This window comes from Haliotis asinina, chromosome 1 (assembly GCF_037392515.1).
Source record: "Haliotis asinina isolate JCU_RB_2024 chromosome 1, JCU_Hal_asi_v2, whole genome shotgun sequence".
NCBI lineage: Eukaryota > Metazoa > Mollusca > Gastropoda > Lepetellida > Haliotidae > Haliotis > Haliotis asinina.
The window spans coordinates 6,740,428-6,765,472 of record NC_090280.1 but is presented as its reverse complement, the minus strand read 5'-3'; the positions used below and the strand labels follow the sequence as shown (position 1 = coordinate 6,765,472).

Sequence of the window (25,045 nt, the reverse complement as noted above, 5' to 3'; positions counted from 1 at the left end):
AACAAACAGCGGTTATACTGGAACCAATAGTAACAGTCGATCAGTTCATCGCGACTTTCCAAGGACGGCTCCACTACATTCGACTTCAAATGATGACAGAAGTTCTGTAGCTCCCGCTGCTAGTCGGTATCCTACACAAGGTGATGGTAGTTCAACGATGTACAACACGCAGCCAGTTGTTGATCCAACACATACCAACGCTTACAGCCAACCAACCAACATCTCACCAGAACGCCGCTACAGCGTGAATGATGACAGCACAAGACAAACAGTTATTGGCAGTAGCCAATCCGGCATACATTCTAACAGCAAACCAACAAGCCCCTACACACATCCAGGACCTCACAATTTAGATGACGGGAAATACTCACGCAGTGACCCCACTATAAAGGACCCAGGAGCACGAGTAGGATCACTTGGAACAGATTCTGGATCTGTTAGGGGACAAGCAGTAAATTCACCACAATACAATCAAACAAGGGTAAGAGCGCTTATGCAGGCACTGCTGCCATCTCCGGCTTCAGTACGGGACCAGGGAGAGTCGAAAACTTCCTCGTACGGTGCAACTCACTCTTACACCCCACGAGTGCTTGCACAAACTGTTCCTGTCAGTAGAATTCCTTCTCAACAAGCATCTGCACAAAGTGTTCCCATCCAACGATCTCCTCAAAAAGCACTTGCACAAAGTGCCCATGTCCAAAGATCTCGTCAACAAGCACCTGCAGAAAGTGTCCAAGTGCAAAGATCTCCTCAACAAGCACCCATTAGTGTCCCTATCCAGCAATTTCCCTTTCGAAGAGCTCCAGTTCATGCAATACCTACTCAGACTCTTCAAGCCAAGCACTTATCTTCGCCACGCCAATCCACGTTCTCAACGCAAAGAACATCTAATTACATTCAAGTTCCAAACGCGCGGGAGCCTCTCAGTCCTCGGCAGTCACAAACATTTATGTACGGACCGTCAAACTATGTGCGTCAACAGTTCAGTCCATCTCACAGCAGGATGACACGGCACGAAACACAGAGAGGTCCACTGGCAAGACAACAAGCATCTTCACTGAACTCTTTCACTAGCCCTTCTCATCCATCAGTGAGATTTGGGGCTTCAGCAAACATGGAACTTCCTCCTGCATCACTGCTACAGCATGTCACCAATACAACCTCTCCTCAGCAAGCAGCATCTGCACCCAGGACTCAATCTCCGTTTGAGTTCCTGATGCAGATGGTCGAGCTTGTGAGTACAATAAAGGCAGCCAGATCCTTGGATTGTAAGACGGTAGCTGAGCTGATGGGACTGGATCATCTTGCCTTCTTCCCCATGAGCTGCGACGACAGGTGCCCACCCACAACGACGTGCAAGACGGCGGGCCATGTTGCCTTTTGTTGTCCTGCAACAGGTAACCATTACCAAAGTCGTTGATTTTCTTTACAATAATATAACACGAATGTGCTATGTTATGTAAGTTGTGTATATCTATCAAGATAATCAGGAACAAGTTACTACTCACACAGAAGAGCTCTTCACAAGAAACCTTTCGGTCCGATGCGATAATTGTCACTCAGAGTCTACTAAAAAATTGGCAGCATGTTTGTCATTCATTAAGTTTGATCCTCTGATGACTCGGATACGGTTAAACTGCTGTAGCATATGAAATATCGGTAGTTCACTTAAGACGTTGTTCGCTGTTACTTCCTCACTGTTGATTATTACATAGACGCCAAGTTGGGTAACCTAGCTAATATCCAAAGAAAATGTGTAGTTCAAGTTAGGGATTCAGGTAAAATGTGAATTTTATGTAACATTTTAGGTAAAGTCATCCATCTAGTTCAGAGCACTAGCCTGAACATTTTTGCATGTTTTCACGTGTCTTGAACCTTGTAAACAGTGCTTCTTTCTAGTTCTCATGAACTATCGTTGCCAGTTATTTCTTCTCAAACAAACTTGAACCTGTAGGCTCGTGTGACTTCCAATGCAATATTCACTAATGGCGGGGCTTTACAGTATCTTCCGCTCATCACGATGAAGACCTCAGATCTATTCTCCACATGCCTTCAATGTATGAAACCCATTTCCGGTGTCTACCGTCGCCGTTATATTGCTTGAATAATGTCAAAAATGGTGTACAATCATATTCACTCATTCATGTCTAGGGACATGCACTTAAGTAGCCATTTCACCAGTAGGTCAGCATCCCTATATGTGCTACCGAATGGAACGAGAAACATATTTATGCATGTTATATCTACATGGTTTCTGTAATGATCGCATTTTATATTTTCACAGTGACAGACAACCTGATTCGGGTGAAGGCGTATTTGGAGAAAATTGAAATCTTGATGAATTAATAACCGTGCACAATGACCCAGATGAAGAACCAGACACCTTGTTCTCTGGGATTTGCCGAGGCGTGTAACAGGCTTGTTCTGCCGGGGATCACTTGTATTTATATTCATCAGAATATCTGCACTTTCTGTGTGGAGAGTGGTAGTCAATAAAGGTGCTCAAAACGTAACAATGACGTGTTTGTTCTTGTCGAGTTTTGTCAATGAACTGGCTGAGAGACTGGGGAGTGGTAGTCACATTAACGATCTATCATTTGGACCACCTCGTCGTAGCAATGCCGTCCCGTCGATGAATACAGTACTTTCTAATCCTTACCATCTGTGAAGACTTACCTTCCTTATAACGCATAAGGATCCGCTGATATAATAGGTTCAGATCCGAGGGTCGCCTCGCTGTAATAATGAAAATTACAAGACGGATTTAAGTAAGCTCACATACTCACACACTCACACACAAATACCCAAGATATTTTCACCCTGCAAACGTCTTTGCGGTGGAGATAGTTGTCATAGTTCAAAATACTACGATCGACCTAACACGTCACAATACCTCTCTATACGCTCTCTCTACCTTTCTTATCCATGTACGGGATCGTCAATCAGCAATAAACACGGACTGCGAGATTCACTCAATCAATGGCCAAACAGACCTCAAGACCTTTCAGCTTTCAGCCAAGGACCTATTAACATTCCATTTACATTTACAGGTCAGGAAAGCAGAATTAAGTTATTTTTAATTAGCCACAACATCAACATTCGCAACCTTGACTGTTCTAGTAATAATACCGCATAGGTTATATTGTTTATGCTTGACGACTCCTTCTCAAATGCGCATGCAGACTCACTGTAACGTGACATCAGTTACATATTGTGTATATGTCTAATGTGAAATTAGGTTCGTAAGTGTAAGAATATGAGCCTGTGGGGTGTATTAGAGAGTTGATCACTGATAGATGTGAGACGATCGCGTGTCTTACATTGCTCCAAGTAACTATCAGGTTTGTGTGACAAATAGTGAAAACATCTTTACTTTTTCGCAGGGTACCGTATTATGAACACGTGAACATTCATATACGCCGTAGCACTGTTATTACTCATAGGAACCGTAATATGGATAGACGCAGTAAGTTTTCTAATGATAAAAGTCTTAGCATTGCTTTTGATACCGAATTGAATATGTGTAAAGACCTGCTTATGGCGAAAATAGATGTGTTGGAACAGCTGATTGTCTACTGTGAAAGTTGATCTCACAATTACATGTTTCTTATCTACATATTCAGTGTGGAATAAAGTTATGGTCCTAATAGCAACAAAACTTCAAATAATAGATACTGAAAAACTTACATGTGAAGTGTTTCGCGGTCATGGGAGAATACAAGTTATATATAGCCCAAGCTATATATACAATTATATATAGCCCCAACCACATAAAAATCCTAAGAACATAAATAACGATTTGTTTTAAGTTTGGGTTTGCAAGACGAAATATCTCCAAATTTACTGTTACAATTCAATCTATATATTGTGACATCACATCCGGTGACCTTTGCATTTACTAACAACGAAGACCTAGCGATCTTAACTTTCGTCATATTAAACATAAAATGATAAATGAAACACGTTTACAATAAGATATTCACAGGGCTACACAGGAAAGTGTAATGACCAAAATAGCAATATTTCATATAGGGGTGGTCGAGGCGCGCTATGTATGCTTTTCGTACGTGTAGCACGATGCAACGCTGGTTTTCCGTGGGTTTCTGTCGAAAATAATGAACCATACCACTTGCAGTTAGGACTCGTGAATGTTCATAAATCACATTTTTATGCTGCACTTATCATGACATGACACGTTCCAATAAACGTAATAGTTCCATTTGATTAAAACGCGATGACATCGAAAATAAGATTTGCTTACGACGAATGTTTTCGATTATTTTTTTCAGAAATGATTTTTCATTTGTCGTCAAGCTGATATTTGTCGATACAAATATACGGAATCAAAGTCAGATAATTATGAGACATCGGTAATAAGAATACTGAAATCGGTTTTCGGTAATTCCACGATTTATTCGATTCCCAATATGGAACACATTTGACTGTCAGTCAAGTAAATTTGGGAAATTTTACATTATTTATGTTTTTTTATGTTATTAACCTCCGTAGGATATTAATGTTCATTTTTGCATTTAGTATTTCTGTCAAATATGTTTTTCATTTGTCCCTAAGTTAGTGACACACCGACTGTTTGAAACCACCCACCCTCGTAACAACACCTTATGCTGAAATTAATTCAGCAGGCTAAAGGTTAATCCTCACATTATAACTATGCTGCCTTTGAACATTGTACTGTCACCTCGTGTTGTCACCTCATGTTGTCACCTCATGTTGTCACATCAAGTTGTTCAAAACGTAACAATGACGTGTTTGTCCTTGTCGAGTTTTGTCAATGAACTGGCTATGAGACTGGGGAGTGGTAGTCACATTAAAGACCTATCATTTGAACCACCGTTCATTCAACGTTTTCTCTTAATCAGTGTAATGGTAAACGTGATGAGAGGACGACGGGTTTCATTTTTCATTTTTACGTACTGCAGAGTTCAACAGAAATTACACACTGCTAAATATTCACATTAAGTGATAAAACCATACTGAGCCATGTCCCACGTCCGGGATAGGGTGGTCAGACTTGTTGACTTCGGTTGACACGTCATCGGTTCCCATTTGAGCAGATCAATGCTCATGCTGTTGATCACGGTTGATTGTCTTGTTCAGACTCGATTATTTACAGACCGCCATATAGCTGGCATATTGCAGAGTGCGGAGTAAGGCTGAACTCATTCACTCACTCACTCACAGAAACGGCGACGTCACTATCAGGGACGGTACTGACACCATGACGGACGATAGATGCATGAATGACGACGAGTGGTGTTTACTGGCGACGGCAGAATTTAGCGTCTCTTTCGTCAATCTTGATTCTTCACTTATGATGCCTGTAGTTCATGTATACAGATAATATTGTCATTAGACAGTGGACAGTACATTTTCGTCTGTGTGGAAAGGAACGATACAGAAACATTGACAATTTTTCTAGATGTTCATTCCTCCTTTAGGTTAACAGAGACACACATATATAGATATTATGACGTACAAAGTATTTTCGCCTTACGTCTATGTGTCGACGTGTTTTGGAGTGTATTGAAGCCAGTGGTGGTCATACTCACATATGATTCAACATTTGATATTTTTTTGCAGAAAAGAACGCCTTGTGTAAATATTAGGACCATGATAATGCATGTCATTCAAATAATACTTACGATTTTGCATGCCATCGGGAATATTGTGTAGATGTGCTGTATTTTACTGGATTTTAAAAGATGTTTATTCATAAATGCTTTTCCTTCCTCTTCACGTTTGGTCAAACACACTGTATACCTTCTTTTGAGCAACACTAGTATATATGCATCGACAACGACTGGGCGAGGCAAAAACAAAACACGTGCATATCTGTTCGATTGGTAATTTAGAAGTTGGTGTATAATAAGGAAGGTATAACAGTTTGTTTATAACTTCACTCATCCTTGATAACAGTATAAGAATGCGAATGCATACCGGAACCTAGCATCACAGTAATACAAGACGTTTTTATCCACAAGTTATCTTACTGTTCTTATCAGCACTGTATGACGTACACCACGGATGTCTCTGGTGTGGAACGGATACTTTTATCTTTCCGCCAACACCCAACATCCCCATTCGATTCATCAAAACCCAAATATAAAGAGGAGCAGCTTTTAGCCGAGATTATGGACATATTTGTTTGTTGTTTTATCCGTGAACGTGTCACGTGTTTGAACTGCGTTAATCGACAACAGTGACCAGGTCCAGAATTTGCAGACAACAAAAACACTATATCAGACAAAAGACTCTGCCGGGGAAGGGAAAGTATACAACCATGTTTTTTATAACAATGTTTACTGCAGAAACAAAAGGAAATGAAAATACAAAGGACATACTAGTTGTGTTTGGGACTTCACAGCTTCACGATGTCGGTGGTCGCTATCTACCTGTGACGGGCTTATTGAATAATATTTATACACATTTTGAGCAAATCCCTATGTCAAATGTATTTAGGTACACTCTCTCTCCCGGTAAGTAAGCTCAAGTGAGGTCGAAACAATAGCCTTCTCAAGTCCTAAACTACAATAAATTCAATAATGATGAGATTAACCAAAATCAGAAAGCTGTTATGGAATGGACATCGGTAAAACATACTTGCATACAAGAGCAAGCTTGTGTTTACGAGCACACGCTTCACCTTTCAATCATATCACAAACAACATACATGGTGTCTACGTTCTTTGTATCCTTGTTCAGGTCAAGGCAGTGTCATCGATGTTCATTTGTCACAAAGTCAATATATTATTTTGTCAGAGCGTTTATGCTTACATTTCAATGTCAACAATAAAGGTAATGCCGGCTCAAAAATCATCCTCCACTTTTTCTATCCCCTTGATCAGTTTATGTTCAGGAGTGACATTGAGGAGGTCAGATGAAGGTCATTCCTCTTTATCGGGCAGTGGGGGTGACGGCTGCAGATTCACTTAGGGGTATATAAAGCCATGCCTCCCCTACACAGCACGACATGATCACAGACTCTCTCAGAATGTTCACATCATCTTTTCCTGTGTTCGCATCCTGTGTGCTTCTATGTATGCTTATGTCAGGTAAGCCCAACCTACACTTGTTCTAGTGTTTCCAACGGTACACGCGTTACTATCGGTACTGTTGTTGCTTCGATTCTGTAGTTGAAATACAAATATGATTTTCAATCCATGCTCATGTTAATAGAGGGACCCATGAGACTCTTGAAGATCCGAATTAGAATTTATCTTCAGTAACCCATGCTTGTCGTAAGAGGTGATTAACGGGATCTGTTAGTCTGGCTCGCTGACTTGGTTCACACATGTCATTGGTTTCAAAAATGGATGCTGATTGTGTTGATCACTGGATTGTCTGGTCCAGGCTCGATTATTTACAGACAGCCGCTGTATAGTTGGACCATTCCTGAGTGAGATGAAACACTAAACTCACTCACATATAGAGGTGATGTTACAGTCCTTTGCTGATCAGGATTCGCTGAACAAATATTTCAAACTGTTCATAGCTTCAATCACGAGCATCATCACCGTGATGTAAAGACAATACTTATATTATTGACCTGGTACTAATATTACTGAAATGTATTTGGAGTGTTTTGTGTGACTTCTTATCGAGGTATTGCTACATCGGACTCAAAGGTCAAATTTTGTCTTAGCCTAGTGCTTAACGCGTTCGCTCGTCACACCGAACACCCGGGTTCGATTCCCACATGGGTACAATGTGTGAAGGTCATTTCTGGTGTCCCATGCCATGACATTGTTGGAATATTGCTTTAAGCGAAGGAAATCCATACTCACTCACTCACCCACTCACTCTGAGACTTAAGGATCAGACTTCCTGGTCCCCGATGTCACACGCAGTATCGTCTAAAGTTTAAGTCGTAAGGTGTAAGGCAGAATGAGGACACTAGTAATTTAAATTTCAATTAATTTCATAATAACTTCCAGGATTTTTTTACATAGAATGATGCATGTAATATTATCGCATATTATCGAAGTTCACATCTTGTATTACGTGTGCATTGATACATCAAAGCTACACACGTTGCGTGATAGTAAATCAGTAACACACTGCAATGATCATAGATAGAAAACATGGATGCCATGATACGAACGGTGCTGTTGAATGTTAAACAGAGATGTCAAATACAGTGTTCCAGGCATACGTCGCCAATTCGACAGATGTTTCAGTATTGCATACTCCCATTTATCAACATACAGACAGACAAACAGCGACAATTATGTATTTTGAATAACATAGATTGTCAAATGTTTCAGGGTGCCTTGGATTCTCGGTCACCACGCCACCTCCTGTCCTCCAGTCGGGACAGGCTGCTTCTGGAGTCCCCGCTACAGGGCAAGGCACGGTCACACAACAAGGTGTCCCCTATAGCGGTTCATCCGGGATATATCACACTGGACAACAAACTACTAGTGGTAGCGCACCCATGCAGCAGACAGTTGGGGGACGGTATCACGGGATGTATACAAACGATATGCCCGTTAGTAGGACAGCAGTCGGTCATCAACAGACATATACTAACGGTCAACCAATGGTCTATACGTATGCTGGGACACCTTCGGGTCTGGTTCAAAGTAGCACGCTCACAAACGGACAGCGAGTTTCATATACAAATGGAATATTGAATGGAGTGACCCCCTACCAAGGGTCCACAGGAAATGTTCGTCTCGGTACATATCCTAACGGCCATCCCACCACATCACTTGCTGCTTATCAACAATACCTGCAGTTGCTGAAGAACATTTTCCCAACCTTATATGCCAACCCACACCACGATGTCAGGTACCCAGCTGCACAAACTCATGTGAGGACAAATACACCGACAGGACAGGTCGGACATTTTACTAACACACAAGGTCAGCCAACTGGTGCCAGTCATCAAACACCACTAGGTACTTCAAACGTGAGAAGGTCGTCAGCACCAGGAGCATCTCCTCTAGCCAATATTCAAACTGGCATGACCCAAACAAACAGACAAAGTCAGCCAACTGGTGCCCGTCAACAATCACCACTAAGTACTTCAAACGTGAGAGGGTCGTCAGCACCGGGAGCATCTCCTCTAGCCAATATTCAAACTGGCATGACCCAAACAAATAGACAAAGTCAGCCAACTGGGGCCAGTCATCAAACATCACTACCTAGATCAAGTGTCACCAAATCATCTGCACTAGGAGCATTTCCTCTGGCCAATACTCAAACAAGGACGACGCAGCCTAGAACACCTACAGCTAGGAACACCCAGATCCAACAGACCAGAACACAAACAGCTGCTTCAGTTCTCACTACAACTTTACCACCGACTCAAACTGGTTCTGCCTCGACACCACCACTACAGACAAGTAAAACCTACAGTGCATCACGGGTAGCAACACTCCTGAAAGCACTGATGGCTCCAGCTGCCTCGCTCCTGCCATATGCTGCTGTAGATCCACTTCCCTACGGGGCTGCTCGGCCTGTAGGTCAACCAGCACCTTTGGAGCTAATCGGTCCAGGTCAACACCCAATACAATCCCCTGCTAACAGTCTCACAAAGTTGGGACGTGCTATGTTGTCAGGACCTGTTCACAGCTCTTCACCAGTGGCAATACCTCCTACAGTTCCAGGAAAGCCAGTGGACGATCCGATCTACACTCCCGCAGGAGGAGTTGGCGTTAACTTGATCAAAGCTCCTCACAAGTCAATGTTCGGTCCTCTAGACTTAGTCCCAGTTAATCAGCCCAACACCATCAACCCAAGCAGACTCGCCCTTCTCGGCTCTCTGCCTGCACTGCAGCCCAAGCAGAACATCGTCATGAAATTGGCGGATGTTGCGACCAGCATCAGTGCAGCCAAATCTCTAGACTGCAAAACCGTGGCTTCTCTCAAGGGACGCAAAGGAAAGAGCTACGACTGTGATGACGACGCTTGTCCCGGCTCCCTGTCCTGCAAGATGGTGTACCACGTGGCCTTCTGCTGCCCCCAGGGAGGTAAGGTCTTCATGGAAAAACCTGTCAGTTATTGCATTTTCGGTTGAATGTTTGTTTATAGTGATGAGAATAATTCAACGTGTACCTTCATAAGAAAAAAAGCCTTATAAGAGTGATCCCGATATAAAAACACATAATTATCAGATGACTTTGACATACGTATATACCCTCGGTATTAGTATTTCATCCTGTGACGTTAGATGTCATACTGTCATGTCGGAGCAATGCCCTGTAGAGGAAGATTGCAATATTCCAGTTAAATGATGGTAGTGAGATTTCTGTAAATGTGAAGTCCGACCGATGTATTCAGACGTTGACTGTTTTTGATGGACTACGGACAACGTTTATGATGCTGATAAATTCTACAAACATGATCTGGATAGGCCTGCATTCGAACCGAGTAACATAGGTGTCTTACGTACATAAGGGTCGCATAGTGAGTTTAGTTTTACGCTTCTTTTTAACAATATTCCAGCAATATCACGGCAAGGAACATCAGAAATGATACAGACTTTACACATTGTAGCAATGTGGGTAATCGGAGCTTCCACGTGACAAGCCAACGTACCATCAGGGTACTTCACCGCCCACTGCATAGCGAAATGCCGCGGGTTTGTTGATTGGATTATTCCTGACCCTCCCCCACCCTTCGCTCACCCATCTACATTTATCCCCAAGTGTTCCTCTTAGTCAACAGTAGGGCGCACAATGTATGGAAAAGATGTTGCTACCCAAAGGTGGCAGGTGTACTCCCGTGGTGTTCTGCTGACTGATGTCTGTGTATCCTGTTTCAGTGACATACACCACGATACAGCGAGAGGCTCAGAGCAACATGGTGAACATGTACGACAGTTAGTGACCTGGACACTGACCAAGTAATGAGATGTGGACACCTTCACTGAACTTGCCGCTTTCAGAGCTGAAATGTTCTGTCAACAATAACATTATTAAAGTCAGATACTGAATACCTCAGGTGTAAATTAATGGTGTACATCACCTCTTCGACAATTTCAAGTGAATTATATATAATTGTATATAAGCCATAGCATCCTGTGTTGTCTTGAAAGGTAATATATCTAATAAAATATCGAAGATGAAGAGCTATTGTTACACTCATTTAAGACATGGAAATACCTCGCAGTTACATAGATACAGGTACTGTAGGGTATCTGACTGTATCTCATGATGTCTCACGTCACGGTATATTTCGTTTCACGGTGATATCTCACGGTATATCATGGTACACCTCGGCATAGAACGGTTTGTTACGGTATGTCCCGGTATGTCACGTTTTATCACAGTATCTCACGGTATCACACGGTATGATGCGGTATATCACGGTATACTACTCTAGGTAAGGGTATGTCATCCAATATGGGGAGGAAAACGTAACATGATGACAGTCTCTGAGGGTTTAAACTTGTCTCTACGTGTGTGATGATCTCAAATCCAGGTACCTACTCATTCTACCTGAACCAATGGTCACATGAAGTCCATAGCTAGGTAGGAACATTGCATCTCGTAGAGTCTACTAGTCGAGATCCGCTCAGACGCAAAACAACCTTTCTGAAGTTGCTGTAGTTAATACCATGTTGAATCCGACCCAGCGCAGGTCGTGACCACAATATATAAACAAATGAATATGAAATGTGTTAGACTACTCAACGTGGTTAATTTGTCGAAATTAGACCTGTACTCGATTCAAGACGCGAGGGACATTGCTAAACGGGATGCTAAACAATACTCACTCACGCACTCTCGCAGCAAGTTTCATGTCAGTGTCATCTCGATAACAACGTAGAGTGTTACTTAGGATATAATATACTGACCAGCAAAAGAAACATAACTCTGGCTTTTTGTCATTTTCTAAAACAGAAGACATAAACATGACCGCTTACTTTTATAAGAGTCATTTTTGTCGGAAATTGTGTCTCTTTTGCTGTTTGTTATATAATCTAGGGCCACTAGAGCATCCTCATTTGTCTTGTGTTTTCAGTATGCGAAATCCCCTATAGCTAACACAGCTTTGTTTCGGACGTGACACCACCGACGCAACTGATGCATTGTTATTCCGCATAATGTTTCTCTTGCACATGGCAATACTGTGACTGGATGGTTAACAGCCGTTTCGGGTGGTCGTAGACCAGCCAATGATAGGGTACGTTCACAACTTGGATGATGCACTGAAGCCGAAGTTTAATGTGTGGTGTCAGTGTCTAACTGTTCTGTCTGTAACGTTGTCTAGATGGCGCACATTGTTGTACCGACCTGTCAAGGGCCCCATTTACAGACACATAGTAATTAAAACCGAGATGTTGCCTGCAGTGGCATAAAACAACAACAGGTGCATGTTTTGAGTTGTAGAGAAGTGTGGTTTCACATCTAGCAGGTAGTCGGAACGCAAAAAAAAAGGCATTTAGTCATGTCCATCGGCGTGTTAGATGAGAGTTCGTTATAAGCGTACATTACTGGGGTATCGACACATACCTCACCACAGCCACATCCATCAACACCATCATCAGGGCAAATGGTAGGAAACATCCCACAACAAAACAAGAACCTATGGGTGTGGTATACAACATCAGATGCAACTGTGGGCGCAACTACATTGGGGAAACATCCAGACCACTAAACATTCGCATCAAAGAACACAAGACATCAACAAACAAAGCAGACAAAAAATCAGCCATTTCGGAACACATCACAAAATTTCCTGAACACAAAATCAATTGGGACACTATCAAAACACTCACCAGCAACAAACATGATTATATCAGAGAAAATTGGCAGAAGCTATTCACATCCGCAGACACAACCCTTCTATAAACAGGGATCAGGGTATATTTTTACCTAACCAGTTTGACTCTTTAATCAACAAATCTGACTTTAATCTCTGGCTTCCGTCACTAATCCTCCATTAATTGGTCCCCTCAACGCTGCAATCCCCCCACCCCTACCCCTGGCTTCACACTAATCACTGGTGATATCAACAACTCTAATTTTATCCTTTGATGTTTTTGTTATCTCATCTCCTCAATTATGTTGTTGTTATTGTTAATCTCCTCAGCAATATCTCATGTATCTGTATATAAACTGTTACACCTTGTCCTCCCATATGCTTGAAAACGGTATAAGAATCCATACCGAAAAGTCGCCATTGGGAAAATATGATTTGTTTACGACGAATGTTTTCGATTATTTTTTTTATTTTTCACGCTGATATTTGCCGATACAAATATACGGAATTAAAGTCAGATAATTATGAGATATCGGTAATAAGAATACTGAAATCGGTTTTCGGTAATTCCACGATTTATTCGATTCCTAATGTGGAACGCATTTGACTGTCAATCAAGTAATTCAGGAAAATTTAGGAAATTATGATATTTATGTCATTAACCTCCGTACGAAAATAATGTTCATTTTTGCATTTAGTATTTCTGCCAAATATGTTTTTCATTTGTCCCTAATTAAGTGACACACCGACTGTTTGAAACCTCCCACTCTCTTATCAACAGCCTATGCTGAAATTAATTCAGCAGGCTAAAGGTTAATCCTCACATTATAACCATGCTGCCTTTGAACATTGTACTGTCACCTCATGTCGTTCCTCCCTTGTAATCATTTAACGGTTAATCATAATGATTGATTGGCGGGTTTCACTTCAAAGTGTCTGGCGTACATGTATGTGTTCTGGTTAACTGTCCTTTTAACTGAAAACTATGTGTCATCCGTTCATTCAAAGTTTCCTCAAAATCAGTGTAATCGTAAACGTAATGAAAGGTCGACGGGTTTAATGTTTGCTTACGTACTGCAGAGCTCAACAGAAATTACACACTGCAAAATATTCACAAAAATAAAAATTACGCGATAAAATCAGATAGAGCCATGTCACACGTCCACAGACCCATTCGTTCCGGTAGTAAAGGGTGAGACAAGTTAACGAGTCAACTTAATGTCCCCAAATATCCAAAACGATCCTTTTATTCTGTATCACGAAATGCACGTGCATCCTAAAGGTATCAAACACACTACGCGTTACATGAGCTATACCGTAATAAAATGAAAATTAAGAAATACTTTGAGGCAAATGGAAAGAGAGAACGTTGTCGGAATGACCCGACAAGGAGGTAATCATACCACCATTGGCAGAACCATCGGCTGCACTCGAACAACTATCACTGGCCGATGCAACGACTCAAACAATTAGGCAATACGTAAGACAGGACTAAGAATGGCCAACTACACGTGACAACACACAGTGATTTGATGATCACCGCTTGCATATGAGAAATCGTTTTGTAATGGCGACGTGCTTGCCGTAAGAGGCGAGTAACGGGATATGGTGGTCAGGCTCGCTGACTTGGTTGACACGTCATCGGTCCCAAATTGAGCAGATCAATGCTCATGCTGTTGATCACGGTTGATTGTCTTGTCCAGGCTCGATTATTTACAGACCGCCGCGATAAAGCTGGTATATTGAGTGCGGAGTAAAACTAAACTCACTCACTCACTGAAATGGCGACGTCAGTATCAGCGACGGTACTGACACCATGACAGGCGATAGACGCATGAATGCCGACGACTGATGTCTACTGGCGACAGCAGATTTTAGCGTTGTGGTGTGGAAAAGGATCTGAGACCAGTTATGTCTGGTGACATTGTCTACCCACACGATAACGCAAGGCCTCATACAGCAAGACTGACAAACGACTTTCTGCTTTACTTGAACGTCGTTGTTTTGTCGGGGCCACCATGCGCTTCAAACAATAATCCCAGAGATTTAAGACTACCTGGATCGAAAATCAAAAGAAAGCTAGGAGCGCCATCTATCACCACTGGAACAATGTCTCTCCAGGGATGGCAACAGATCTGACGTCACTCGTCTCTTACGTCAATCTTGATTCTTCACTTAATATTGTCATTAGGCAGTGGACAGTACATTTTCGTCTGTGTGCAAAGGAACGATACAGAAACATTACTATATATGCAACGACAACGTCTGGGCGAGGCAAAAACAAAACACGTGCATATCTGATCCGTGTGATTGGTATTTTAGAATTTGGTGTATAATAAGAAAGGTATAACAGTTTGTTTATAACTTCACTCATCCTTGACAACAGTATAAGAATGCGAACGTATACCGGAACCTAGCATCATAGTAATACAAGAAGTTTTTATCCATAAATTATCTTACTCTTCTTTTCGACACTGTATAACATACACCACGGATGCCTCTTGTGTGGTACGGTAACACTAATCTTTCCGCCAACACCCAACATCCCCATTCGATTCATCAAAACCCAAATATAAAGAGGAGCAGCTTTTAGCAGAGATTATGGAAATGTTTGTTGTTTCATCCGTGAACGTGACAACTGTTTGAACTGCGTTAATCGACAACAGTGAACGATGTTTCCAGGTCCTGAATTCGCAGAGAAGAAGAAACATTATAGCAGACAAAAGACTCTGCCGGGGAAGGGGAAGGGAAAGTATACAACCATCTTTTTTTATTAAAATGTTTGCTGCAGAAACAAAAGGAAATACTAGGTAAAGGACATACTAGTTGTGTTTGAGACTTCACAGCTTCACTATGTCGGTGGTCCCTATCTACCTGTGACGGGCTTATTGAATAATATTTATACACATTTTGAGCAAATCCCTATGTCAAATATATCTAGGTACTCGCTCTCTCCCGGTAAGTAAGTCAATACGAAACAACAGCCTTCTCAAGTCTTAAACTACAATAAATTCAATAATGACGAAATTAACCAGAAACTGAAAGCTGTTATGCAATGGACATCGGTAAAACATACTTGCATACAAGAACAAGCTTGTGTTTACGAGCACACGCTTCACCTTTCAATCACAAATAACATACATGGTGTCTACGTTCTTTGTATCCTTTGTTCAGGTCAAGGCAGTGTCATCGATGTTCATTTATCACAAAGTCAATATATTATTTTGTCAGAGCGTTTATGCTTACATTTCAATGTCAACAATAAAGGTAATGCCGTCTCAAAAATCATCATCCACTTTTTCTATCCCCTTGATCAGTTTATGTTCAGGTGTGACATTGAGGAGGTCAGATGAAGGACATTCCTCTTTATCGGGCAGTGGGGGTGACGGCTGCAGATTCACTTAGGGGTATATAAAGCTATGCCTCCCCTACACAGCACGACATGATCACAGAGTCTCTCAGAATGTTCACATCATCTTTTCCTGTGTTCGCATCCAGTGTGCTTCTATGTATGCTTATGTCAGGTAAGCCCAACCTACACTTGTTCTAGTGTTTCCAACGGTACACGCGTTACTATCGGTACTGTTATTGCTTCGATTCTGTAGTTGAAATACAAATATGATTTTCAATCCATGCTCATGTTAATAGAGGGACCCATGAGACTCTTGAAGATCCGAATTAGAATTTATCTTCAGTAACCCATGCTTGTCGTAAGAGGTAATTAACGGGATCTGTTAGTCTGGTTCGTTGACTTGGTTGACACGTGTCATTGGTTTGAAAAATGGATGCTGATTGTGTTGATCATTGTCTGGTCCAGGCTCGATTATTTACAGACAGCCGCCATATAGTTGGAACATTGCTGAGTGAGATGAAACACTAAACTCACTCACATATAGAGGTGATGTAACAGTCCTTTGCTGATCAGGATTCGCTGAACAAATATTTCAACCTGTTCATAGCTTCAATCACGAGCATCATCACCGTGATGTAAAGACAATACTTTGGTACTAATATTACTGAAATGTATTTGGAGTGTTTTGTGTGACTTCTTACTACCGAAGTATTGCTACATTCGGACTCAAAGGTCACATTTTGTCTTAGCCTAGTGCTTAACGCGTTCGCTCGTCACACCGAACACCCGGGTTCGATTCCCACATGGGTACAATGTGTGAAGGTCATTTCTGGTGTCCCATGCCATGACATTGTTGGAATATTGCTTTAAGCGAAGTAAATCCATACTCACTCACTCACCCATACACTCTAAGACTTAAGGATCAGACTTCCTGGTCCCCGATGTCACACGCAGTATCGTCTAAAGTTTAAGTCGTAAGGTGTAAGGCAGAATGAGGACACTGGTAATTTAAATTTAAATTAATTTCATAATAATGTCCTGTTACTTTTTTACATAGAATAACGCATGCAAGTTAGTTAATAACTGGAGTGGCTGGATGGAATATACTCGTCACGTCTTGGCAACAGATCCTTTTTATGTAATATTATCGTATATTATCGATGTTCGTATCTTAAGTACGCATTGATACAGCAAAGCTACACACGTTGTGCGATAGTAAATCAGTAACACACTGCAATGATCATAGATAGAAAACACGGATGCCATGATACGAACGGTGCTGTTGAATGTTAAACAGAGATGTGTTACAGTGTTCCAGGTATACGTCGCCAATTCGACAGATGTTTCAGTATTGAATGCTCCCATTTATCAACATACAGACAGACAAACAGCGACAATTATGTATTTTGAATAACATAGATTGTCAAATGTTTCAGGGTGCCTTGGATTCTCGGTCACCACGCCACCTACTGTCCTCCAGTCGGGACAAGCTGCTTCTGGAGCCCCCGCTACAGGGCACGGTACAGTCACACAACAAGGTGTCCCCTATAGCGGTTCATCCGGGATATATCACACTGGACAACAAACTACTAGTGGTAGCGCACCCATGCAGCAGACAGTTGGGGGACGGTATCACGGGATGTATACAAACGATATGCCCGTTAGTAGGACAGCAGTCGGTCATCAACAGACATATACTAACGGTCAACCAATGGTCTATACGTATGCTGGGACACCTTCGGGTCTGGTTCAAAGTAGCACGCTCACAAACGGACAGCGAGTTTCATATACAAATGGAATATTGAATGGAGTGACCCCCTACCAAGGGTCCACAGGAAATGTTCGTCTCGGTACATATCCTAACGGCCATCCCACCACATCACTTGCTGCTTATCAACAATACCTGCAGTTGCTGAGGAACACCTTCCCAACCTTATATGCCAACCCACACCACGATGTCAGGTACCCAGCTGCACAAACTCATGTGAGGACAAATACTCCGACAGGACAGGTCGGACATTTTACTAACACACAAGATCAGCCAGCTGGTGTCAGTCACCAAACACCACTAGGTACTTCAAACGTGAGAAGGTCGTCAGTACCAGAAGCATCTCCTCTAGCCAATATTCAAACTGGCATGACCCAAACAAACAGACAAAGTCAGCCAACTGGTGCCAGTCAACAATCACCACTAAGTACTTCAAACGTGAGAGGGTCGTCAGCACCGGGAGCATCTCCTCTAGCCAATATTCAAACTGGCATGACCCAAACAAATAGCCAAAGTCAGCCAACTGGGGCCAGTCAACAATCACCACTACCTAGATCAAGTGTCACCAGATCATCTGCACTAGGAGTTTCTCCTCTGGCCAATACTCAAACAAGGACGACGCAGCCTAGAACACCTACAGCTAGGAGCACCCAAATCCAACGGACCAGAACGCAAACAGCTGCTTCAGTTCTCACTACAACTTTACCACCGACTCAAACAAGTAAAACCTACAGTGCAACACGGGTAGCAACACTCCTCAAAGCACTGATGGCTCCAGCTGCCTCGCTCCTGCCATATGCTGCTGTAGATCCACTTCCCTTCGGGGCTGCTCGACCTGTAGGTCAACCAGCACCTTTGGAGCTAGTCGGTCCAGGTCAGCACCCAATACAATCCCCTGCTAACAGTCTCACAAAGTTGGGACGTGCTATGTTGTCAGGACCTGTTCACAGCTCTTCACCAGTGGCAATACCTCCTACAGCTCCAGCAAAGCCAGTGGACGATCCGATCTACACTCCCGCAGGAGGAGTTGGTGTTAACATGATCAAAGCTCCTCACAAGTCAATGTTCGGTCCTCTAGACTTAGTCCCAGTTAATCAGCCCAACACCATCAACCCAAGCAGACTCGCCCTTCTCGGCTCTCTGCCTGCACTGCAGCCCAAGCAGAACATCGTCATGAAATTGGCGGATGTTGCGACCAGCATCAGTGCAGCCAAATCTCTAGACTGCAAAACCGTGGCTTCTCTCAAGGGACGCAAAGGAAAGAGCTACGACTGTGATGACGACGCTTGTCCCGGCTCCCTGTCCTGCAAGATGGTGTACCACGTGGCCTTCTGCTGCCCCCAGGGAGGTAAGGTCTTCATGGAAAAACCTGTCAGTTAATGCATTTTCGGTTGAATGTTTGTTTATAGTGATGAGAATAATTCAACGTGTACTGTCACAAGAAAAAAGCCTTATAAGAGTGATCCCTATATAAAAACACATGATTATCAGATGACTTTGACATACCCTCAGTATTAGTATTTCATCTAGTGGCGTTAGATGTCATACTATCATGTCGGAGCAATGCCCTGTAGAGGACGATTGCAATATTCCAGTTAAATGATGGTAGTGAGATTTCTGTAAATGTGAAGTCCGACCGATGTATTCAGACGTTGACTGTTTTTGATGGACTACGGACAACGTTTATGATGCTGATAAATTCTACAAACATGATCTGGATAGGCATGGATTCGAACCGAGTAACATAGGTGTCTTACGTACATAAGGGTCGCAACTATGTACAGCGAGTTTAGTTTTACGCTTCTTTTTAACAATATTCCAGCAATATCACGGCAAGGAACATCAGAAATGATACAGACTTTACACATTGTAGCAATGTGGGTAATCGGAGCTTCCGCGTGACAAGCGAACGATATGACCATTAGGGTACTTCACCGCCCACTGCATAGCGAAATGCCGCGGGTTTGTTGATTGGATTATTCCTGACCCTCCCCCGCCCTTCGCTCACCCATCTACATTTATCCCCAAGTGTTCCCCTTAGTCAACAGTAGGGCGCACAATGTATGGAAAAGATGTTGCTACCCAAAGGTGGCAGGTGTACTCCCGAGGTGTTCTGCTGACTGATGTCTGTGTATCCTGTTTCAGTGACATACACCATGATACAGCGAGAGGCTCAGAGCAACATGGTGAACATGTACGACAGTTAGTGACCTGGACACTGACCAAGTAATGAGATGTGGACACCTTCACTGAACTTGCCGCTTTCAGAGCTGAAATGTTCTGTCAACAATAACATTATTAAAGTCAGATACTGAATACCTCAGGTGTAAATTAATGGTGTACATCACCTCTTCGACAACTTCAAGTGAATTGTATATGATTGTATGGAAGCCATAGCATCCTGTGTTGTCTTTACATGCCTTGATACCTAATAAAATATCGAAGATGAAGAGCTATTGTTACACTCATTTAAGACATGGAAATACCTCGCAGTTACATAGATACAGGTACTGTAGGGTATCTGACTGTATCTCATGATGTCTCACGTCACGGTATATTTCGTTTCACGGTGATATCTCACGGTATATCATGGTACACCTCGGCATAGAACGGTTTGTTACGGTATGTCCCGGTATGTCACGTTTTATCACAGTATCTCACGGTATCACACGGTATGATGCGGTATATCACGGTATACTACTCTAGGTAAGGGTATGTCATCCAATATGGGGAGGAAAACGTAACATGATGACAGTCTCTGAGGGTTTAAACTTGTCTCTACGTGTGTGATGATCTCAAATCCAGGTACCTACTCATTCTACCTGAACCAATGGTCACATGAAGTCCATAGCTAGGTAGGAACATTGCATCTCGTAGAGTCTACTAGTCGAGATCCGCTCAGACGCAAAACAACCTTTCTGAAGTTGCTGTAGTTAATACCATGTTGACCACAATATATAAACAAATGAATATGAAATGTGTTAGACTACTCAACGTGGTTAATTTGTCGAAATTAGACCTGTACTCGATTCAAGACGCGAGGGACATTGCTAAACGGGATGCTAAACAATACTCACTCACGCACTCTCGCAGCAAGTTTCATGTCAGTGTCATCTCGATAACAACGTAGAGTGTTACTTAGGATATAATATACTGACCAGCAAAAGAAACATAACTCTGGCTTTTTGTCATTTTCTAAAACAGAAGACATAAACATGAACGCTTACTTTTATAGAGTCATTTTTGTCGAAAATTGTGTCTCTTTTGCTGTTTGTTATATAATCTAGGGCCACTAGAGCATCCTCATTTGTCTTGTGTTTTCAGTATGCAAAATCCCTTATAGCTAACACAGCTTTGTTTCGGACGTGACACCACCGACGCAACTGATGCATTGTTATTCCGCATAGTATTTCTCTTGCACATGGCAATACTGTGACTGGATGGTTAACAGCCGTTTCGGGTCGTAAACCAGCCAATGATAGGGTACGTTCACAACTTGGATGATGCACTGAAGCCGAAGTTTAATGTGTGGTGTCAGTGTTGAACTGTTCTGTTTGTAACGTTGTCTAGATGGCGTACATTGTTGTACCGACCTGTCAAGGGCCCCGATTACAGACACACAGTAATTAAAACCGAGATGTTGCCTGCAGCGGCATAAAACAACAGCAGGTGCATGTTTTGAGTTGTAGAGAAGTGAGGTTTCACATCTAGCAGGTAGTCGGAAAGCACAAAAGGCATTTAGTCATGTCCATCAGCGTGTTAGACGACAGTTCGTTATAAGCGTGAATTACTGCATATCACATGAACGTATATTCAAGTTGTAACAATGTCATTATCGTGAACTAAATCATTGGTTCATTGGTATACTTTACAAAATACAGATCAATGCCCTTGCTGTTGTTTACTGGTTTGTCTGGTCCAGACTCGAGTATTTACAGACCGCCACCATGTAGCTGGATTAATACTGAATGCGGCGTGAAACTCACTCACTAACTCACAAAGTACGGGACCAAAGGTAACTGTCGCCTAAAGCACGGCAATAGCTTTGAGTTACGTACTTTGGATGTACAAGAACTTACAATCGTGAGTTCGAGTCCCAGCCCGCCCTGAGTATGTGGCTTCATCAGCGGCATTCAGCAGCTTCATAATAGTGATGAAAGTCATTACTTCGGGATTTCCTGCCACACTGAGCCCACACGCTTTGATATCATCGGCATACTGGACAAAGCGGCGTTAAAATCTATATCGCCGATTTGATTATTAAATTTACATTCAATGTTGAAAAGGTCACTACAGAGCCACTGGTAATTGGCTACACGTGCACGATGTTCACAATATTTCACTGATTTTGCGTTCCCAACTGTGATGTGATCGGCCTCTTTCAATGAGGCTGCATTTAATTCTTATACCTGGGCTTGTCAGCTGTAGCATTTCTTGCTGGTTGAGAAAGGACATCGCGGTATTCAAGCATCAAAGCATTACAGGTTCTCTGCACACATACACTACCGTGCATCTTCGATCTCTTCATTATAAAACGAGTTCGCTATAGCGAGGCAAGACAGGACATGTTCGACAAGAATAATGACAACGAACAGGACTCGTCTTTCAATCCCACACCTGTATACTTTTCAAATCACTGTTCATAGCTATCTGCCTCTACACAGCAGTCTTGGTCTCTGAAAAAAAAGACAGTATTATCACGGAAATGCCCCTAAGTGAAATATTGCATGACACGTTTAAATCTGGCAACGTTGGCGGCTGGGAAACTTGAGATTCCAAGCTTTCCAACTGTACCAAATACATCTTGCTATGCTTCCGCCATAAAGTCGGAGTATTACTGAGTGCAGCATTAAACAAATAAAATAGTATTCAGTAAATATTCAAAACAAAAGTTTATTCTTTATACCAAATTGAAACTGTTTCTGAGGATCATTTACCTTGCATAATTTTTTTCACGGACAGGTCACAGCTATGTCTTGATCGATTTGTAGAATACACTGTGCTTAACTATGGTCTTCAATTCTCTGACAAAAACTACGTGACACTCGGAATGAATTTGAAAAACAGTCGTTATTTTCTGTAATAGAAGCCCTGCCATGTAAACGCGCCTATAAATACCATTTTATTTGACCGACAACGTACTCTTGCGTACACCTGTTTCAACATGGGCTTAACAGTGTCAGAAGCATACAGAGAACTGCGCTGTTTTGTATTCTATCCCATGGATACCCTTGCCTTGTCATTGTTACTACTTCAAGCTGTGCCGCCATGTGGTACCATGTGAAGTAACTGTCAGTGACCAGTTGGACACCAATCTGCACAGGCCTGTATACTCCCCAGGAAGTTCAAAATGGACACAGATTATCAAAAACGTGATCTGTGTGCAGGATAATATGGATCTACCAGGATGTAAAAGTGGGAAGCCTGGAAGAAACCTATTTTATTTCATCTTTTATTTTAAAGTAATTGATGGCTACAGAAACAAAATGTTGTGCTGAACGACCTGACTTAAACATAGTTTTAATCACAAGACTATAGAGTGAGATTTTATTAATCATGCAAAATTCTATCTATTCTATCCCCTATCTTGCACAGTTTGTAAACAGGAATAGCGTGAGGGTTAAACGCATGGGTAATAAGTCACACTGACAGAGATATGTTAAGGAGGTTATGTAAGTAGTATAGGGAATGGGGGTTCTGGCTCACTTTCAAGAAATGTCTCTACAAAGCCTTATTTACTAAATAAGGCTTTGGTTGGGCCATTAGATCTTGCTACTATTACCCCTACTACAAAAAAGTTGGCGGTAATTACTGTGCCTTGGTAGGAGGTAATACTGTGCCGTACGGTACGATCAATAATTCTTCTCTTACAAAACCCCTACCCGGCCCATCCCTCAAGTAGTACAAGTTAGGTTCGTCGGCTTTCATATCCACTTTATCTATGTTGTAAGTTTTGACTGACCATATAGGATCGGTGGCTCGCTTACGGCTATCGCCCTCGTGTTCCCCCGGCTGGTATAGATACCTCACTAAGGCCCTATCTGGTATCTGTTTCTCCTTCCCACGCAATGGAGCGGCCGACTCTGCAACTATTGATTTTAGTTTGATAGCGTCTGCCGGTTTCTTACCGGTGAGACGGGTGACTTCATGGTTGATTGCCGACACCACCTTGGGTAACCTCGTGACCCATTCAGTCGATCGTTTTCCAGGGGTGGCCATCTCCCTAGCATACTGATAGCCGAACAAGCGCTCAGCCAAAGTCCTATTAAATCTCTCAACTATGGCTTGGCTGCGATGGGCTCCGGCCGTGCCACGCCTGACCTTTGTATCGTGTTTGGCTAGCAGTTGTGACACGGCACCCATGAACTCCCGTCCGGGGTCAACTTGCAGCTCTGTTGGCCACGTCAGCGGACTGCGTTTGTATATGCGTTCGAATCCTCTGGCTACCTGGGCCGAATCTTTCGTGGTCAAGGGTTCGGCTTCCTTGTAACGACTGGCTACGTCCACTACGGTTAAGGCATACTTGTACCTCTTGTCGTGGGGTAGGAACAGTAGGTCTGCCTGGTGAACGCTATTAGGTATGTTAATACCGAACCTCCTTCTAGGCACGTAGCGTGGTGCCGGCAAATAGATTTGCCACAGGGCTTGTTTTTCAAGCCACGCTTTGGCTTCCTCCGGGGGCACTCGCGCTAGTTTAGCTAGCTTATCTACTGCGCTAGCTCCTTTCCAGTACCCACGCGGGCTGTAGTAAATAGCCTCAAATTTTTTCATGTCCATACGCGTATGTGTTTATACCATCAATAGCTATCCAACGTTTCGTGTCCATAGGCGACAGGGACGTCTTGTTTATAGTCAGTCCGTATATCTTATGTCCATCACTTCTAAGTGTGTTCATTTTATGTCTAAAGGTACGGGTCTTGAACAGGGCTTCCTTGAATCTGGCGTGTTTGATGTGTTGTTTCACCACATACTTCTTAACCCCCTTAGCCTTCCGGATCTCACTATTGTCGGCTTTCAGTATGGAGTACATCTTAGGTCTCAAACCTATGTACTCGGCTATGGGCGTGCCAGCACACTCGTCCTTCATCTTACCTAGGACCTTTTTATTTACCGTACTGTGTAGGGTATGGGTCTTAGGGTAGTCGCTGGTGTCGTATAAATCGAGGTGTTTCTTCATGTCCTCGTACACGTCC

The 25,045-nt window shown here is 42.6% G+C and overlaps 1 protein-coding gene across 1 annotated transcript; it reads left to right on the top strand.

The window, feature by feature from the left end:
- Positions 1 to 1,114: 1,114 nt before the first annotated feature.
- LOC137257919 (uncharacterized) lies at positions 1,115 to 20,074 on the top strand. Its single transcript, XM_067795431.1, has 6 exons — positions 1,115 to 1,397; positions 8,286 to 9,995; positions 10,790 to 10,846; positions 17,521 to 17,604; positions 18,091 to 19,200; positions 19,998 to 20,074. The coding sequence occupies exons 1-6, from the start codon at positions 1,115 to 1,117 to the stop codon at positions 20,057 to 20,059; spliced, it is 3,306 nt and encodes a 1,101-aa protein (XP_067651532.1). The 3' UTR covers positions 20,060 to 20,074.
- The last annotated feature ends 4,971 nt before the right edge of the window (positions 20,075 to 25,045 follow it).

Excerpts from the sequence above, each read along its gene's own strand:
- LOC137257919 (XM_067795431.1), top strand. The coding sequence starts at position 1,115 with ATGGAACTTCCTCCTGCATCACTGCTACAGCATGTCACCAATACAACC. Across the intron at positions 1,398-8,285 it reads CTTTTGTTGTCCTGCAACAG|GGTGCCTTGGATTCTCGGTC; the intron begins GTAACCATTACC and ends CAAATGTTTCAG. Across the intron at positions 19,201-19,997 it reads CTTCTGCTGCCCCCAGGGAG|TGACATACACCATGATACAG; the intron begins GTAAGGTCTTCA and ends ATCCTGTTTCAG.